The 19338-nt window shown below is 40.3% G+C and overlaps 1 protein-coding gene across 1 annotated transcript in view; it reads left to right on the top strand.

Moving 5' to 3' along the window:
* The window catches only part of LOC127619841 (glutamate receptor ionotropic, kainate 5-like), a 118200-nt gene that overhangs the window by 66212 nt on the left and 32650 nt on the right, over nucleotides 1–19338 (top strand). Inside the window, 5 exon segments of the mRNA XM_052092857.1 lie at nucleotides 824–989; nucleotides 4299–4477; nucleotides 7097–7150; nucleotides 11574–11735; nucleotides 13465–13617. Of these exon segments, the coding sequence (XP_051948817.1) occupies nucleotides 824–989; nucleotides 4299–4477; nucleotides 7097–7150; nucleotides 11574–11735; nucleotides 13465–13617 (714 nt within the window).

Genomic DNA, 19338 nt, shown 5'->3' with positions numbered 1-19338 from the left:
ACTCATTTTAACGTTTGCATTACATAACCAACTACATTTACAAGCTTGTTTGAGTGTGATCAAATTACACAGTAGCTCAACTGATAGATGTTGCATATCTGATAAAAAAAGGAGTGGGATATGAGTCCTGAAGATCACGGGAGTCAACACGTAAAGTGTCATAGAAGCACCACAAAATGATGTAGTTGCTTCAGAAATAGTTTTTCATGTCACATTTGTTTTTATGACACTATCAGTTAGGCTTAGGTTTAGGGTATGGAGGTCAGTTTTGTTGATTTGATTAAACCTTTTGTTTATGTATATATATGTTTGCAACGTGAATGATCATTTTTGACTTCATAACTGTCCAATCTGTAGAAGCAGAAGGCGTTTAGAATAAAGTTTAGGACAAAAAACTGTCAGCGTTTCTCACTTCGTTTAGTTTTGAATTAATAGATCATAATCAGTCGGGAGGTCAAATACGGTCTAGTCGCACAAATATTTCAAAGTAAGCTAAATCTGATCCGAAATTCCACCCTTTGCAGATGGTCAGAACTCCACACAGCCGCCGTGCGACACTCCGGATTCAGTGAAAAGACATTTTTATTCTTTAATGTCGTATTATTTTTTTATTTAATTTCCTAAATCTTTTTATTTTATTTTACGTTTATTGACACATTCAATTTGATTTTGAATCCCACATTATACTGTATAGTATATCAGCCACCCTGCTCTCTCTAGATATCTGTGTTGGCCATTGTAAAAAATGGTTTTGGTTGATCAAACATTCACTCCTTTTCTTTCTATATCTCCTTATATTTTTTTTTCTGTGTGTTCCTCCCAGATTCCTCACATTAAGATTGGTCCAGAGGAGACTACACGCTTGCCATATCTGCGCTTTGCCTCAGTGACACTGTATCCTAGCAACGAGGACTTAAGCTTGGCCATCGGTGCCATCCTGCATTCTTTCAGTTATCCTACGACCAGCTTGATCTGTGCTAAAGCAGAGTGTAAGTCTGAAGGGAACCCGTCAGCCACATCAACACGTTTGAACTCCTATTTCTTTATTCTACTTTTATAGATCACACTGCATTGTTCTAATTCATTTTACAGTGCCTGATTCATGCTGCAATTTATTAGATTTTCAACATAAGTGCATTATCCTTAGGCTCAGTGTCTATAATTCAATGTTATTAACATCAGTACCACTGCTTTAGAAAATTACATCTTTTCCATAAGATTAAATTTTTTTAAACATTATTCCTCTGGATAAATCTTTCTGCATGATGATGATACTAATGACATTACTGTCTATTAAAGACACATGTTGGAGCTGAAAATCACAGTTGGAATCTTCCTCTGCCCATCCTTTCCTGTTCTAATTCTCACTCAGTATGTATACATGCACTTTAAAAGTTTGATTTCAGTCGAACTATATAATACGATAAATAATCTTTTTAAAGTCTTGTAAACGCTTTAGTTACTAACAGACCTAGATAGTGCAACTGTATTATGCAATCGGCTTCGTCTATTTAACTTGGCATATTTTTTGTCCTTCCTTCAAATATTCAATTGTGTCATTATCTGTGTTTCCATCCATGTATTTTTATGTGCATTCTGGTATATTTGATAAAAACTGCTGAAAAGGAACACCACAATGCGATCTTCAAAATGTGCATAAAAACATATGCGCTCGCTTGTGTTGGATACATTTTTTATTCGATTAGGAGAAATGTGCATAAATTATGGAAACACATTCACAGAATAAACTTCAATTGCATTTATTATTAATGCAAGATCAGCATCAAAAAAAGTGATGTGACTGAAAAACTTGTTCATAACTATAGGACCCATCATTGCATCAGAAATATTGCTCTGGTCATCCTGAAATGACAGCGTCCCAAAAATCCAAAGCCTGCAAAGATTAGAATGTCACATAAACGTCTCTTTATCAAAACACTGTATTTTAAATATAATTTTGTACAAATCCGAATCACTTTAGAGATCTTCATTGTAAAGCGTTTAAACAATGTTTTCCATGCTTGTTCAATGTACCATAAACAATTAATGAACATGCACCTGTGGAACGGTCGTTAAGTTACTAACAGCTTACAGATGGTAGGCAATTAAGGTCACAGTTATAAAAACCAAATGAAAGATGCCCATGGTCCCTGTTCACTTGCGAGAATGTGCTTTAGTCATGCTGCATGGAGGCATGAGGACTGCAGATGTGGCCAGGGCAATAAATGCAATATCCGTACTGTGAGACACTTAAGACAGCGCTACAGGGAAACAGGAAGGACAGCTGATCGTCCTCAGAGTGGCAGACCACATGTAACAACACCTGTACAGGATCGGTACAGCCGAATTTCACACCTGCGGGACAGGTACAGTATGGCAACAATAACTGCCCAAGTTACAGCAGGAATGCACAATACCTCCATCAGTGCTCAGACTGTCCGCAAATAGCCTGAGAGAGGCTGGACTGAGGGCTTGTAGGCCCGTTGCTAGGCAGGTCCTTAACAGACATCATCGGCAACAACGTCCCCTATGGCCACAAACCCCCCCTTCACTGGACCAGACAGGACTGGCAAAAAGTGCTCTTCACTGACAAGTCGTGGTTTTGTCTCACCAGGGGTGATGGTCGGATTCGCGTTTACCCTCGAAGGAATGAGCATTACACAGAGGCCTGTACTCTGCAGCGGGATCGATTTGGATGTGGAGGGTCCATCATGGTCTGTGGCGGTGTCTCACAGCATCATCGGACTGAGCTTGTTGTCATTGCAGGCAATCTCAACACTGTGTGTTACAGGAAAGACTTCCCCCACCCTCATGTGGTACCCTTCCTGCAGGCTCATCCTGACATGACCCTCGAGCATGACAATGCCACCAGCCATACTGCTCATTCTGTGTGTGATTTCCTGCAAGACAGAAATGTCAGTGTTCTGCCATGGCCAGCGAAGAGCCCGGATCCCAATCCAGTTGAGCACATCTGGGACCTGTTGGATCGGATGGTTAGGACTAGGGCCATTCCCCCCAGAATTGTCCAGGAACTTGCAAGTGCCATGGTGGAAGTGTGGGGTAACATCTCACAGCAAGAACTGGCAAATCTGGTGCAGTCCATGAGGAGGAGATGCACTGCAGTACTTAATGCAGCTGGTGGCCACACCAGATACTGACTGTTCCTTTTGATTTTGAACAGATTGAGATCATATTTACGCTTGTGTCAACATATAGACAAACGAGGCGATATTAATTGTATTTGCTATACTTTGTTGACTCAGCTTAATGAGTAGTAGTTAACGCACTAGAGTGAAACATATCTGAGCCACAATGATGCTTAATGCAAGTGATCTCTCGTGATTTGCTGATGCGAGCACCTCTCGCTTGATTAGTATGGTCTTGATAATGGTAATAAGGTTTTATGTGCCACTGTTTACTGCTGCTCACAAATCTGTGCTTATACCATCATTTTCTATATAATTATAGCAGGCTGTGCTTAAAGGGATAGTTCACCCAAAATATTTTAATTCTGTAATAATTTAGTCACCCTCATTTTCTTCAAAACCTGTATGCCTTTCTTTATGCAAATGAACATAAAAAGGGATGTTAGGCAGACCAATCTGCCTAATATGTCCGTTTGTGTTTCATGGAAGAAAGTAAGTCATACAGGTTTGGAATTAGATGAGGAACTTTCATTTTTGAGAGAACTACCCCCCAGAGGATATTTATTTTTATCATTATTGTTTTATTATTATTATGTTTGTGTGTTATTGGCATATATGGATGTCCTCATCTACAAATATGAATGCACTAATACCGCCACACAGCTTTATTCTTTTTTTCTTTTTTTGTGAAAGCACTCTTTCCTCACTTCCCCTTGTGTTATCGTTAGCTATGTATCTTGTTGACTGCAGTCCAAAATCAATGAAGTCACCATATGGATTCTGTGGTGGCTTAGAGCACAAATTTATGCACATACAGAATTAATTTTATTGGCTCTCAAAGCCACTTAACTCGATAGTCACTGTCTTTAATGTGGAGGTGCAGGGCAGAAAGTAAGGTAAGGTTTATTGTTATTGACAGTTTATGAAAATAGTTAAAAGGTTTTAGATGGTTACATGACATTTATTGTGTCATTGTGAAACATTTTATATATGCGGAATACCCATTCTCATATAAAGTCATAGTAAAACGTTTATATAAATGTTAAAATAAAGTTTTATCTACTTTCTATGTCACTACGTTTATAAGCAAGTGTTACGTAATGCATACGTAATGAAGGTATAACAGTCTGAGATTTTAATGTACACCCTCAGGCCTGCTGCGATTGGAGGAGCTAGTGCGTCACTTCCTCATCTCCCGGGAAACGCTCTCAATCAGAATGCTTGATGAAAACTTGGACCCCACCCCACTGCTAAAGGAAATCCGTGATGACAAAGTTGCGACTATTATTATTGATGCTAATGCATCAGTGTCAATCCTAATACTAAAGAAGGTATGTGTGTTCATATTTAAACAAACTTTCTTATAAAAGTTACAGTTTGGGACCTACTGATATCAGGATGTAGCAGGATCAGAAATTAACCAGGGCTTGGGGCAAAAATGCCACCAAAACTCAAAATGTCATGGCAAAAAATGCATCCTCCTGATTTATATGTACAGTATACTGTATATATTAGAGCTGTCAAAAGTAACACATTAACGCATGCCATTTATTGATAAAAAGTTTAACGCATTCATTTTTCTTTATCGCGATTAACGGATTTAATGTTAATACAACCTAAACCGCAATAAACACTTGTTGTAAGGGCAGAACATTTGTAATGTGTCTGCCCATGTTCATTACACTGACGCACACTTTACAATACACACACACCAGAGTCCTTCTTCCAAGGCAAGCCTACAAGCTTAACATAAAATAGTGCAGCACTGCGGTCCCTAAAGCTGCGTTCACAATTCCAGCGAGACGCAGCAACAAAACAACCTCATCTCATTCATTTTCAATGAGAGCTGGCGACTTCTGGCAAAACGAGCGACAGCAACCGTTGGTGACCGGATGTGGGCGTGTCCAGCGATGCGACAAAGTTGAGAGAAATTTAACTTTATGCAAATGAAGAGCGATTTTTGGTACGACAGCCAATACGAGAGAAGATGGTAGAGCTCACGTGATCCCAATATTATATAATAATAATAATAATAATAATAATAATTGTAAAGAAACAGTGCTGTTAAGACTCTCCATACACACCACAAGCGACCTAACTGCCAGCCACTGATGACATGCAGTGACAAAGTAGCTGGCAGTGTGAACGCAGCTTTAGACATTCTGTGAGTGGTACTGTCGTAACACACTAGTTGACCGTTACGCTCTCTCCTATGATGGAGCAGTGGAAGTTGTTGTCTCAATAAGTAAAAGAATCTCTGCACAAACAACAACGCTTCTGTGATAAAATGATGGAAAGGAGCTCTTAATGTTATTTGATGTACAAAACAAGCCCAGATAGACTTGTGATAGAAATCAAGTATTTTTCAGCCTATGGAAGGCGTATTTTAATTACCACAGAAGCACATCAAGTCTTAACTATCACCAAAACGCAGAATGAGACGTTTTTGTCGGCAAACCCTCTTTTTGTGGTGTATTAGAAGTATATATAAAATATATAAAACACACACACACACACACACACACACACACACACACACACACACACACACACACACACACACACTGGGGGCCAAAACTTTGAAATAATGTACAGACTTTGCTGTTTCGAAGGAAATTGGTACTTTAATTCACCAAAGTGGCATTCAACTGATCACAAAGTGTAGTCAGGACATTACTGATGTAAAAACAGCACCATCACTATTTGAAAAAAGTCATTTTTGATAAAATCTAGACATTTACATTTATGCATTTGGCAGACGCTTTATCTATTAGATCATTGCTTGATCTAATCAATTCAATTCAAGTTCAATGCTTGAACTTGCCAAAAAACTGAAGATATCATACAAAGGTGTACACTACAGTCTTCAAAGTCAAAGGACAACTGACTCTAACAAGAACAGAAAGAGATGTGGAAAGCCAGATAAACAACTAAACAAGAGGAAAAGTACGTCAGAGTCTCTAGTTTAAGAAATAGATGCCTCACATGTCCTCCGCTGACAGCTTCATTGAATTCTATGCAGCAGGATAAAGATCCTAAGCATACTTTGGGGATGAAGCAGTCCTCAGGAGTACTGACGGTGATGGAATAGCCATTGAGATTTTGTGGGATCAGCTAGACTGTAAGGTGCGTGAGAAGTGCCTGACAACACAGACACATCTATGGCAAGTGCTACAGGAAGTGTGGGGTGAAATGTCATCCGACTATCTGGACAAACTGACAGCTGAATAACAAGGATCTGCAAAGCTGTCATTGCTGCACTTGGATTTTTGATGAGAACTCTTTGAAGTAGTTTAAGAAGTTCAGAAAATTATTTTCAAATTGTAATAGTAATTTTTAACATCATTAATGTCCTGACTATACATTGTGATCATTTAAATGCAATTTTGGTGAATTAAAGTACCAGGCTTTCTGTACATTATTCCAAATATTTGGCCCCCAGTGTATGTATATATATGCATATATATGTGTTTGTGTGTGTGTGTGTGTGTGTACCATCTTATGTATTTCTTAATATTCTATCTTGATATAATACATTTTCATTAATTATTTAGGAAGAAAATACATTTTTATGAAGTATTTAACATAAAAGGATGACACTGTGTGTTTTTATGTGGTTAGAAAAAATAAGCCATCGTAAAGTTAAAAATTCCCCTGAAAATCAACTCCAGAGGGCCCCTTAAAAAAAGTTAATTCTGATACTGCCATCACGGCTAATATGCCTAATAAAGACAAATATAACTTTCTATTACTGTTCGCTAGACAGCAGGACAACTTTAATTTAAGTTATTTCAAAACACACATAAATGTTAGCAGAATATTATTCAGGCATGTAACAGGATGAAAACGTCACAAATTGCTAAATTGTCCTAATGTGCAACAGTAATAACAAAATTATGAACTATTTTCTGGTATCCAACATATTTCTTGCCATTTCTCCCTCTCTCTAGGCCTCCGAATTAGGCATGATGTCAGCCTTCTACAAGTACATCCTCACCACAATGGTAAACCAACCTCTTTTTTCACTTTGACCAATGACACACTGCCCTTTCTCCCCTAACCCACTATGAGCCAATAACAGTGCCGACAGTCCTGGCCATTGACCAGTCAGCTCATTAGAGATGCACAATGCATCCATGCCGTTTATCATCATCACTGTGGCTGAGGTGGATTATGTCCTTGTTTTGAGGTCGCATTTTTTTGGCTCTTATGCTTTTGTTATGAGCTAAGGATTTTATACAGCTGTTACAAGTTAAGTGAACTAGGCTAAAGCGTTTGACCTTGGGAGGAAAAATTGGTTACATGTTGGCAAACTGAATATTGGAAGATATTAGAGACTGCCCAAATATACTGTTGTTGGCCTCAATTATTGGCAATTAAAAGAATTTTCCATATTCAATACAAGTTAAGCTCAATCGACAGCATTTATGGTATAATAATAATAACAACCACGAAAATAAGTTTCAACTTGTCACTCCTTTAAAAACAAACAAAAAGACGAAGTTACAGTGAGGCACTTCCAACAAAGTTGTAAAATTGGCTATAATTTTACACACAAAATGTTTTTTCACACTTAAATTATGTTAAGACGCATATTGTGGCTATACCTTTGAAAAAGTGAGTATTTTAACATTCACAGATTGGCCCCATTCACTTCCATTGTAAGTTCTATTCTATTTTCAAGAAAAGGAGGGACAAGTCAAAATGTAATTTGTGGTAATCAACATTATGCAACAAATGCTGCCGATTGAGCTTAAATTGTATTGAAACCGGAAGATTCCTTTTATTGACTTATATTAAATATTTTCAACATTTGATTGACAATAGAGTTGAACAATACATTTTGAATTTGCTTGATTATCACATTTAAAACATAACATTTGATTGTGGATACAGTTAAATACTTCTTTCCATTTCCACAGTATTTTGCATCTAATATTTGGTTATTTATTTACATTTTTTCTATTTTGGATTTGGGACATAGCCAGTGCTCAACCTGCAGACAGGCAGCAATTTTGCTAAGAGTATGTCAAGTTAAAAAAGAGACCAGAGATCCATGAATAGGAGTACGACAGAAGTCGTAATACCATCAATTGTACTTTAGGATGAAAGTTTTAAATGAGTGTAATCAGGATGCTGCTAGTGAGTGTCCCTGTGAGTCCACTTTTTCGTTTTACTTTTCAATTTCAAGCTCATCCATTTTAATAAGCTGACTTTGGCTCGCTTTTCTCCAAGAATATGGACAAATCCAGACGACTCCCAGGCAATACTAAAAATGTACACTAGATTCTGGTAGCTGTTGAGTGATGGCTGTCAGTAGCAAAGTAGGTGCCTTTATAAATTAAATCTGTGTATTGAATAAGGTCATCATCTTGTCAATTTCACATTGTCTAGAATCTAATTGAGAGCAGACTGAAGATGAAAGACTCCTTTGTTTTCCGGTCTTTCCATTATCAAGCCTGTCAAAGAGAGTTGTGCTATCGATCCTACACCTTCATTTATAAACTGTATGACAAGCATCTTCAGGATGAATCTAAAGTCAAAAGGACATATAACGATGACTAAACAAGGACCATCCACAGATTCCTTTGCAATGTCCCTGAACTTTACCAAAGTGTTGGGAATCATCTTTGAGACTGATCTGTATGTGCAGAAATATCGGAAAGCTCTTTAGGACAAGGTGACTGAGGTGAAATTGGATCCTCCCTAGGCTGCCATATAGAAAGAGATTTGTTTGTCATAAGTAATCTACACATTTCTTTGTTGTGGCACAATTTGACCATGATGGATTCACCAAGAGCTCTCTTACTGCTTCTAGACTTCTGGAAAGGTCTTTGTTGACTTTACAATTGACAAGCATCACTAACCCCCTTTGGGATTCTCCACTTGCCAGTGGGTAAAAAAAGGAAAAGAGACGATTGATTTGGCAGCCAAGGTAATAGCTATGATACCTAAGGGCAGCTCAAAAATGTCATTTTCTAAAAAAATATCAAGATGTTTATTGTTTCTGTTGAATGTTCCCTATGTCCCCACTTATGTTGAGTGGAATTCTAGCTAGGTTGGATTTTGCCTACAGCAAATGACTATTTATTTATTTATTTATGAGGGTATTCCCAAACCCACAGAGAGCAACATGTATTTGCTAAATTTCTAACTTGCCAGGCAAATGTAACTACTGTGTTTGAAAAACCCATAGACCTTTTCTGAATGATATGTAAATTATTGCACTTGAGTTAATCACACATTTTACTGAACCACGAGAAATATGTGATTTTAGGTGTAGTGCTTCTTTAGTAACATAAACCGCAAATACAAGTCAAGATATGTCAAAACACTGGGGAAAATCTGCTGACGGCATTATAAATCTACCTATTTCAATTTCACTTTAATGTGATCGTACTACTTACTTAGCTTCAATGTACTGCAGATTTTATATGTCTGAAACCATAAACCACTTGTTAATATTTAATTTTAAAAGGAGGTTTATAAACACTTTTCACCAGTAAATGAATGTAAATGTTATAAACAATAGACAGTATTCTCATTAATAACTAGCATAACTCCTTAATATATTTTATATACACTCATCTAAAGGATTATTTGGAACACCTGTTCAATTTCTCATTAATGCAATTATCTAATCAACCAGTCACATGGCAGTTGCTTCAATGCATTTAGGGGTGTGGTCCTGGTCAAGACAATCTCCTGAACTGCAAACTGAATGTCAGAATGGGAAAGAAAGGTGATTTAAGCAATTCTGAGCATGGCATGGTTGTTGGTGCCAGACGGGCCGGTCTGAGTATTTCACAATCTGCTCAGTTACTGGGATTTTCACGCACAACCATTTCTAGGGTTTACAAAGAATGGTGTGAAAAGGGAAAACATCCAGTATGCGGCAGTCCTGTGGGCTGAAAATGCCTTGTTGATGCTAGAGGTCAGAGGAGAATTGGCCGACTGATTCAAGCTGATAGAAGAGCAACTTTGCCTGAAATAACCACTCGTTACAACCGAGGTATGCAGCAAAGCATTTGTGAAGCCACAACACGCACAACCTTGAGGCGGATGGGCTACAACAGCAGAAGACCCCACCGGGTACCACTCATCTCCACTACAAATAGGAAAAAGAGGCTACAATTTGCAAGAGCTCACCAAAATTGGACAGTTGAAGACTGGAAAAATGTTGCCTGGTCTGATGAGTCTCGATTTCTGTTGAGACATTCAGATGGTAGAGTCAGAATTTGGCGTAAACAGAATGAGAACATGGATCCATCATGCCTTGTTACCACTGTGCAGGCTGTTGGTGGTGGTGTAATGGTGTGGGGGATGTTTTCTTGGCACACTTTAGGCCCCTTAGTGCCAATTGGGCATCGTTTAAATTCCACGGCCTACCTGAGCATTGTTTCTGACCATGTCCATCCCTTTATGGCAACCATGTACCCATCCTCTGATGGCTACTTCCAGCAGGATAATGCACCATGTCACAAAGCTCAAATCATTTCAAATTGGTTTCTTGAACATGACAATGAGTTCACTGTACTAAAATGGCCCCCACAGTCACCAGATCTCAACCCAATAGAGCATCTTTGGGATGTGGTGGAACGGGAGCTTCGTGCCCTGGATGTGCATCCCACAAATCTCCATTAACTGCAAGATGCTATCCTATCAATATGGGCCAACATTTCTAAAGATTGCTTTCAGCACCTTGTTGAATCAATGCCACGTAGAATTAAGGCAGTTCTGAAGGCGAAAGGGGGTCAAACACAGTATTAGTATGGTGTTCCTAATAATCCTTTAGGTGTGTATATATATATATATATATATATATATGCAAAACACGGCTCGTTCGCAGCACATCTGACTATTTGACAGAAATGACACTTAATAATAAATATGTGAGGAGACTTTTTATATTTGATATGTTTTATATGATTTACTGTTAAATAACTCGTCATCGCTTGTAGTCAGTTTAACTGAAGTTTGTGTGTGTACATTTTCAAATAAGAGGAAGGAAAGCACGCATGCGCACCTTAGGGGAATACATGATTGCATTTACTGATTAATTAGGAATGGATGTTCAATTTTATAAATGACTTTTTTATAGTTATTTGTTTTCTTCAAGTTGAAATTTAATTAAAAAAGTTTGTTAAAGTCAAACCATCTTTCTCTTTCTCAACTCACAAAAAGTTCAATGGTACATTGCTTTACGAAATTGGAGCATGGAAGTACCATTGATTTTATTTTTACAGGTATCAAGGTGGTACCATAATTTTATATTGGAATACCATATAAATACCATGCTGCATGAATTACTCATTCCAGCCTAGGCCCTATATCAAACTGTATTACCATTACTGTCTTACATATCTGTAAGATTGTCTGTCTGTCTGTCTGTCTGTCTCTCTCTCTCTCTCTCTCTCTCTCTCTCAGGATTTCCCTCTGTTGCAGTTAGATGATGTGGGAGATGATCAGTCAAATATCATTGGCTTCTCCTTGTTGAACAGCAGTCATCCTTTCTACCTAGAGTTCATCAGGAGTCTGAACCTGTCATGGAGGGAAGGCTGTGATATCAGCCCATACCCTGGACCAGCAGTGAGTTTACACCATGAAATATACATTTCATACAAAATTAAACATAATATATAAATAAAGGAAACGTTACCACACACATTTATTAATCAAGGGCGATTCCAGGATTTTAACCTAATGGTTCTGGCAGACAAGGGGTGTTTTCGTGAAACCTGTTTGAAAACATTTGAGAAAAAAAACTTGAGAAGATTTATAAGGACTGGTAAAGGGAGAATTTGGAGTGAAAAAACTTCATATACCTACTGGAGTCACACCAAATAGCACACGTACATCTCTGAGATGTCGTCTTTAGATATTTTTAGCATCATAATCTAATTAACATTTGCTAAACATCTTAAAAAGATCAGATTTAAAAGATTAGTTCACCCAAAAATTATAATTCTCTCATGATTTACTCACCTTTAAGCTATCCCACAGGTATATGTCTTTCCTTCTTCAGCAGAACCAAAATTACGATTTTTATAATCACATTTCAGCTCTGTCTGTCCATACAATGTAAGCGAATGTGTGCTATGACGCTGCTGGCTGTTTGACAGTCCAAAAGGCATATTTAGGCAGCATAAAAGTAATCCACACGACTCCAGTCAATCAATGAATGTCTTCTGAAGCAAATCAATAGGTTTGTGTAAAAAATAAATAGATAATTAAAACTTTATTAACTTTTAAAAAATGCTTCCTGCTACCAGTCGACCCATCACGTGATGTAAACGCAATGGTGCGTCAGAAGCATGCAACCGTTTAAAGTTAAAAACTTTTTAATTATTGTTTTTTTTTTTCCTTACACAAACCTATCGATTTACTTCAGAAGAGATTCATCGATTGACTGATGTCGTTTAATCCACGTGACATTATGCTGCCTAATTATGCTGCCTAAATATGCCTTCTGGACCGTCAAACAGCCAGCAGCGTCATGGCATCCATTTGCTTTCATTGCATGAACAAACAGAGCTGAAATGTGCTTATACAAATCTTAATTTCGGGTTCTGCTGAACAAGAAAAGTCATACACATCTGGGATGGCTTAAAGGTGAGATAATCATGAGAGAATTATCCTTTTTCGGTGAACTAATCCTTTTTAAATCATAAACATCTCAAAGGCATCTGATGAATGTTGACGTCCGAGACATACTGCAGATAGACGTATTGCAGATGAAAAACAGAGTAAAAAAATACCAAATGTGAAGAGAAATCACAGAATCAGATTTTAAATGGGGCTAACAGCTGAGTTAATCACAGATTTTAGACTATATCATGATATAAAAGGGGCTAAAGCCTACCTAAATAGGGTCTAGCAATGCCTATAGAATGAAAGTATCCTTGTTTTGATAAGGAGTCCATAATTTGAGAGACATTTTATTGCATTATTTATACCAGAACTTTGCTGAAATTTGCTGAGATGGGAAAACTGCAATCCATAAATCATAGAAACGCCTACATTTATGGAATAATAAGACATTTTTCTGCCAGAAGGTCTTTAAAATGTGTCTAAATTTGATGTGTGCTTTTGATGCCTCACAACATAATTTAGACATTAAATGTTCAGGAGGAAGGCATGTGCTTGAGCTCTAACAGGCGTGAAGAATCCTTTCCCCCTAATGACCTCACTGGCTGTCATTTTCTATTTTCCATTCCATTATTCTCTCTTTTTCTTCTTCTTTTGCCTCCCCATTCTCCTTACTATCTTTACATCCATATATTGTCTCATTTCTTTCATGCTCTCTCTCCCCCTGCAGTTGTCATCAGCGTTGATGTTCGATGCGGTGCATGTGGTGGTCGGGGCTGTTCAAGAACTAAACCGCAGTCAGGAGATTGGTGTGAAGCCACTTAGTTGCACCTCCTCGCTCATCTGGCAGCATGGCACCAGTCTCATGAACTACCTGCGCATGGTACGTGTCGCCATGGCTACCCCATCAGCAGCTATTTTCTGGCATCTCGGTTTGATGACTTTAGTGTTTATTGTTTGTGGCTGTTGTTATGTCTGGATTGGGGTCAGTCTGATGTTTGTGTTGTCTCTGATGAACTTCAAAAGGTTAATCATTTCTTTTTGGTGACTTGTTTCTGCTATCACCCCAAAAATGCCTTGTGTATGTGAGAACACTTGGCAATAAAGCTCATTCTGATTCTGATAAGTGTCTTCTTTATTTAAATCTGGATTTTATGTCGATCGGATTGTGTTTGCCGCTGATTATGGGTTTTCTAGACTCCTTTAGGGCAATGTTTAATGGTTTTGGCATGTTGAAGTGTAATTGATGATTTAGAAGTTCTTATTAAATATGATATTTACAGAACTGTGTTTTTTCCATGTGTTGATTTTGTTTTGTACTTGTAACATATAGCTTTTTGGTTGATGCTAGGACCATTGCCCCATTTTCCCCTTATATCAGCAACTTTTAAAATGGTATTTTACAGGTCTAAAAAAGGCATGGAAATATTTGAAATCTGAATGTTTTGGATGTTTCAATAGTGATATTTTTATAGGATAGTTTTGTTTTGTTCTAAAAAATTTCATCGACTAGATATAGCTCTTGTGTAGAGAAAGGGCGTCTACATACTAGACTTTACGCTGCATCTGAGAATGCTGCAAAAGCATTGATTTCAGTGGAGTTGGTGCATCGGAAGGATGGAGAGGGAAAACACAAGGGTTTGCGATGTAACGCTCCATCATGCTACCAAAAGTTGAGAACATTTCAACTTTTGCCACAACACACACTGTCATCTTTTGACCAATGAGATTTTTAGTGAGGTGGGACCAGTTTTGCTTTCATAAAACCCAGTTTGCTGTACACTGATCAGCCACATCATTAAAATCACTGACAGGTGAAGTGAATAATATTGATTTTATCGTTACAATGGCACCTGTCAAGGGTGGGATATATTAGACAGCAAGTGAACAGTCAGTTCTAGAATTGTAAGTGTTGGAAGCAGGTAAAATTTGCAAGTGTACGGATCTGAATGACTTTGACAAGGGCCAGATTGTGATGGCTAGATGACTGGGTCAGGGCATCTCCAAAACAGTATGCAGTGGTTAGTACCTACCAAAATTGGTGCGTTTGTGTCGTTTACCTGGGGAAGAGATGGCAGCAGGATGCACTATGGGAAGAGGCAGGCTGACAGATGCAATGTTTTGCTGGGAAACCTTGGGTCCTGGCATTCATGTGGATGTTATTTTGGCACTGAACCACCTACCTAAAGATTGTTGCAGACCACATACAGCCCCGCATGGCAATGGTATTCCCTGATGGCAGTGACCTCTTTCAGCAGGATAATGCGCCATGCCACACAGCAAAACATTTTCAGGAATGTTTTTGAGGAACATGACAAAGAGTTCAAGGTGTTGACTTGGCCTCCAAATTCCCCAGATCTCAATCCGATTGAGCATCTATGGGATGTGCTGGACCAACAAGTCCAATCCATGAAAGCCCCACCTTGCAACTTACAGGACTTAAAGGACCTGCTGCTAACATATTGGTGACAGATACTACAGAAAACATTCAGATGTCTTGTGGAGTCCATGCCTCGATGGGTCAGAGCTGTTTTGGTGGCACGAGGGGGACAAACATGATATTAGGCAGGTGGTTTTAATGTTGTAGCTGATTGGTGTTTGTCTATTTGAATTCAAACTGACACTGTTCTTTTCACAACCTTCACACTGAGCGTATGCATTTATAGCCATAAAATGCTCCGTCAGAGCTTTCCCTAATGTTTAAGTGCCCTAAAACCTGTCAGCATGCCAGAGTGATGTCCCATTCAAATCATTCTTTTGATTAAATCATTAATTTGAGTCAGCTCTTTTTAATGAATCGGTAAAACTGATTCACAAATTAGTCTGAATGATTCATTAGTGAATCAGTCTGAATTTGAATGATTTTTAAAACCCCTTATCAGATTTTAACAATGGATTTTAAGTCATGGAATTTCATTGTTCATAATAAATTGTCTTGGTTACTGTCCTAACCTCTGTTCCCTGGAGGGAACGAGACGTTGTGTCGATGTAGTGACACTAGGGGTCGCTCTTGGGAGCCCCAAAACACCTTCAGGTTTTGTGCTGAGGAGCAGAGACAAGGTCCCAGACATTTCAGCGGGTAATACAGTATTGTAGCAAGAGGGACACAAAGTCTTGTTCCCTCCATCTGGGAACGGAGGTTACAACAGTAACCGAGACGTTCCCCTTCTGTTACTCACTCAATGTTGAGTCGATGTAGTGACGCTAGGGGTCCTCACATGAGTCTTCCGGACCGAACTCCAGGCACGTTTCACTGACAGAGAACGCTTGCAGCTCCTCTTGATGGAAGTGAGCACAGTCAGGAGGGTTGTCTTTAATGAGACGACCTCAAACTCCACTGACTTTAGGGCTCAAACGGGGCTCTCCAAAGACACAGAGGACCAAGGAGAGGTCCCATGAGCGAATAGGTGCAGCCTAGGAGGATTTGACCTCCTCGTGCCTCGCAGAAACCTGATGATCAAGTCATGCTTTCCTAAAAACTCACCATCTACTACATCATGGTGAATCGATATAGTGGCAACAAACACCTTCAAGGTGGGGGGAACCCTCCCCCAGCCTCTCCTGCAGGAAGGAATGCTCTGATACGACTGCATCTCTGGGGTCTTGCATCAGGAAAGGTATACAGCTGCCTAGTAGAAGGAGCCCTGGCATGAGCGATCATGTTTACCACTGCGGGCGTTAGACCACTTATGTCATCCGCATCCCATCCAGGGCCAGCCATGGAGATTCCAGAGTTCTGGGCGTGGGTGCCAGATGGTGCCCCGTCCCTGAGAAAGAAGATCCAGGGAGCCAGAGAGGTGCTGTCACGAGGAGCGTTAGGTCCGAGAACCAAGTCTGGGTGGACCAATATGGTGCCACGAGGGTGACTTGGTCCTCGTCCTCCCTGACCTTGCACAAGGTCTGAGCAAGTAGGCTCACTGGGGGGAACGCATATTTGCACAGCCCCCGGGGTCAACTGTGTGCCAGCACATCTGTTCTAAGGGGAGCTCCCATCAGGGCATACCAGAGCAGGCAGTGGGAGGATTCTCGGGAAGCGAACAGGTCTACCTGTGCTTTGCCGAACCTACTCCAAATCAGCTGGTGGAGTCTCCACTCTGAGCGTCACCTGCCGTGATAATGCATCCACTGTGTAGTAGAGGTTGCCGGGGATGTGAGTGGACTGTAGCGACCTGAGTCACCGCTGACTCCAGAGGAGGAGATGTCGGGCGAATTGCGACATGCGACGAGAGCGATTACCACCTTGACGTTTTATACACACTACTGTCGCCGTGTTTTCTGTCTGGATCAACACGTGCTTGCCCTGGATCAACGGCAATAGCCTCCGCAGGGTAAGTTGCACTGCCTTAAACTCAAGGCAGTTGATGTGCCAACGCAGGCATGCTCCTGAGCATGAGCCGGCTGCTGCATGCCCATTGCGCATGGTGCCCCAGTCTGACTTGGAGGCATCTGTTGTAACCACGACACACCTGGACACTTGCTGTAGGGTGACTGTCCAAGGGTGGAAGAAGCGGCGGTGGCAGGCCAGCGCAATAAATGGTAAATGGTCTGCACTTATATAGAGCTTTTTTTATTAACCTTAGAGGTTACCAAAGCGCTTTACACTGTGTCCCAATCACCCACTTGCTGTAGGGTGACTGTCCAAGGGTGGAAGAAGCGGGGGTGGCAGGCCAGCGCAATAAATGGTAAATGGTCTGCACTTATATAGCGCTATTTTATTAACCTTAGAGGTTACCAAAGTGCTTTACACTGTGTCCCAATCACCCATCCACACTCACATTCACACAACAAGGCGCTAGCCTGCCATTGGGAGCAACTCGGGGTTCAGTGTCTTGCCCAAGGACACTTCAGCATGTGGAGCCGTGTGGGCCGGGATTCGAACCACCCACCCTGCGATTGGTAGCCGACCCGCTCTACCATGTGAGCCACAGCCACCCCCAATAGCCAGGCGATGCGTACCTCAGGACTCGAGTCTGAAGCAAGTGCTGTAGTGGTATCATATGCAGCAACCCGAGCATCTTGACAACTGCTGAGGATGCCATATGCCCCAGGACCCTTTGGAAGTATTTCAGTGGGATCACCATTCTCCACCTGGATACGTTCAGGCAGTTTATCACCAACTGCGCTCGCTCGCTTATGAGGCTAGGGTGGAGGGTTCCACTCTAGCCCGACACTCACGGCAGCCCGGGCAAGCATGGTGGTCAGCTCAGCATCGGCCTTAGACTGGGCCAGCACACCTGAAGGCGCCAGCTCGGACAAGTCCTCGGTGTCTAACATCACCAAGGCGCACTCCAATGCAGCGTTCGACATCTCATCCAACCCGCGAGCTCCGAAAGAGACATAAGGCTGGCACTGAGGCGAGCTGCCTTTCTCATCCAAGAACTGGACGGGAGCAAACGAGCATACCGGGAATGAGCAGTCCATGGGGGATTACCCAGCGGAACCCATAGAAGCCCCTGAATCAACGTGATTACGGCCCAGACACGGAAGGCACCGATCGTGGCCGTTAGAGTCGGAGAGCTAACGACCGCACCCAGGAACTACACAGAGATGGAAAGGCATTTTTAAAAAGACCCGTCTTTAAAAAGACATTCAGATGGAGAGAAAGCCACTGGAATGCGCCATTTATCCAACAGCAAACGCTTCTTTAGAGGTGAATTGGAACAGCAGTGGATTCAGCTCACTGATAAACAACCACTCGACTACGAAGAAAAAATGTGAATGAATCCTGCAATCCAGCTCCCTTTATACCCGTATGTCCATTGGAGTGGCATGGAAATTCCACACGTCAATTTTCATTGGCCTTTTCTAAAAGATTTGAAGGTGTTTTGGGGCTCCCAAGAGCGACCCCTAGTGTCACTACATTGACACAAATTCAAGTGAGTGACAGAAGGGGAAATACGTTATTTCACAAATAAATAACTTAGTGTGCCCCTTTTGTCACAAGACAACATTCTTGGTTGCCCCCTTCTGTCGAAGGCCCTGATATTGACCAATTTATAATGACTTCTATACTCTGTGGTGATTATGGCTAGACTCAGTTATTTTACAACTTCCATTAGGATTAACGGTGCAGGTTCAGAGCAAGTATTACTGTGTCCTTATGACCAGATGTGTATTATTTACTGCAACCTGTCTAAAGGTCTGGTTATATATTATTTTGATGCACCTATAATGAAGTCATTGATTGTGTTTTGTATTGTCTGTATTCTCTGTGTCTTTCATTCTCTGTGTTTCTCCATCTGTTTTGCAGTTTGCTCCATCATTTTACAACTGCTTTGGCAACATCCAGGCCCGGAGGGTGCTACTGAAAATAGTGGAGATGTATCGTAATTACAAATTGTTTAATAGATTAAATAATGTTTAAATGCTACTAAAACAACGTAAATATATTTTTTTTTATGTACAAAACATTTATTGCTTCGTTTTGTTTCACACGATCTTTCACTGAAAATTACAGTAAAATGCTGTGCCTGAAGATTAAGACATACTGAGTTGCAAAATCATACTTGTTTATAAGTTTTGATGGAGCAATTTATGTGCTTACAAAATGCAGGGATTTATGTGTGTTTGCTGGGATTCAAGGAAATCTGCTTGCCAATTTACT

Source organism: Xyrauchen texanus, chromosome 26 (assembly GCF_025860055.1).
Source record: "Xyrauchen texanus isolate HMW12.3.18 chromosome 26, RBS_HiC_50CHRs, whole genome shotgun sequence".
NCBI classification, from domain to species: Eukaryota; Metazoa; Chordata; class Actinopteri; order Cypriniformes; family Catostomidae; genus Xyrauchen; species Xyrauchen texanus.
Note: the sequence above shows the minus strand (reverse complement) of the source record. Positions and strands in the feature narration are given on the sequence as shown.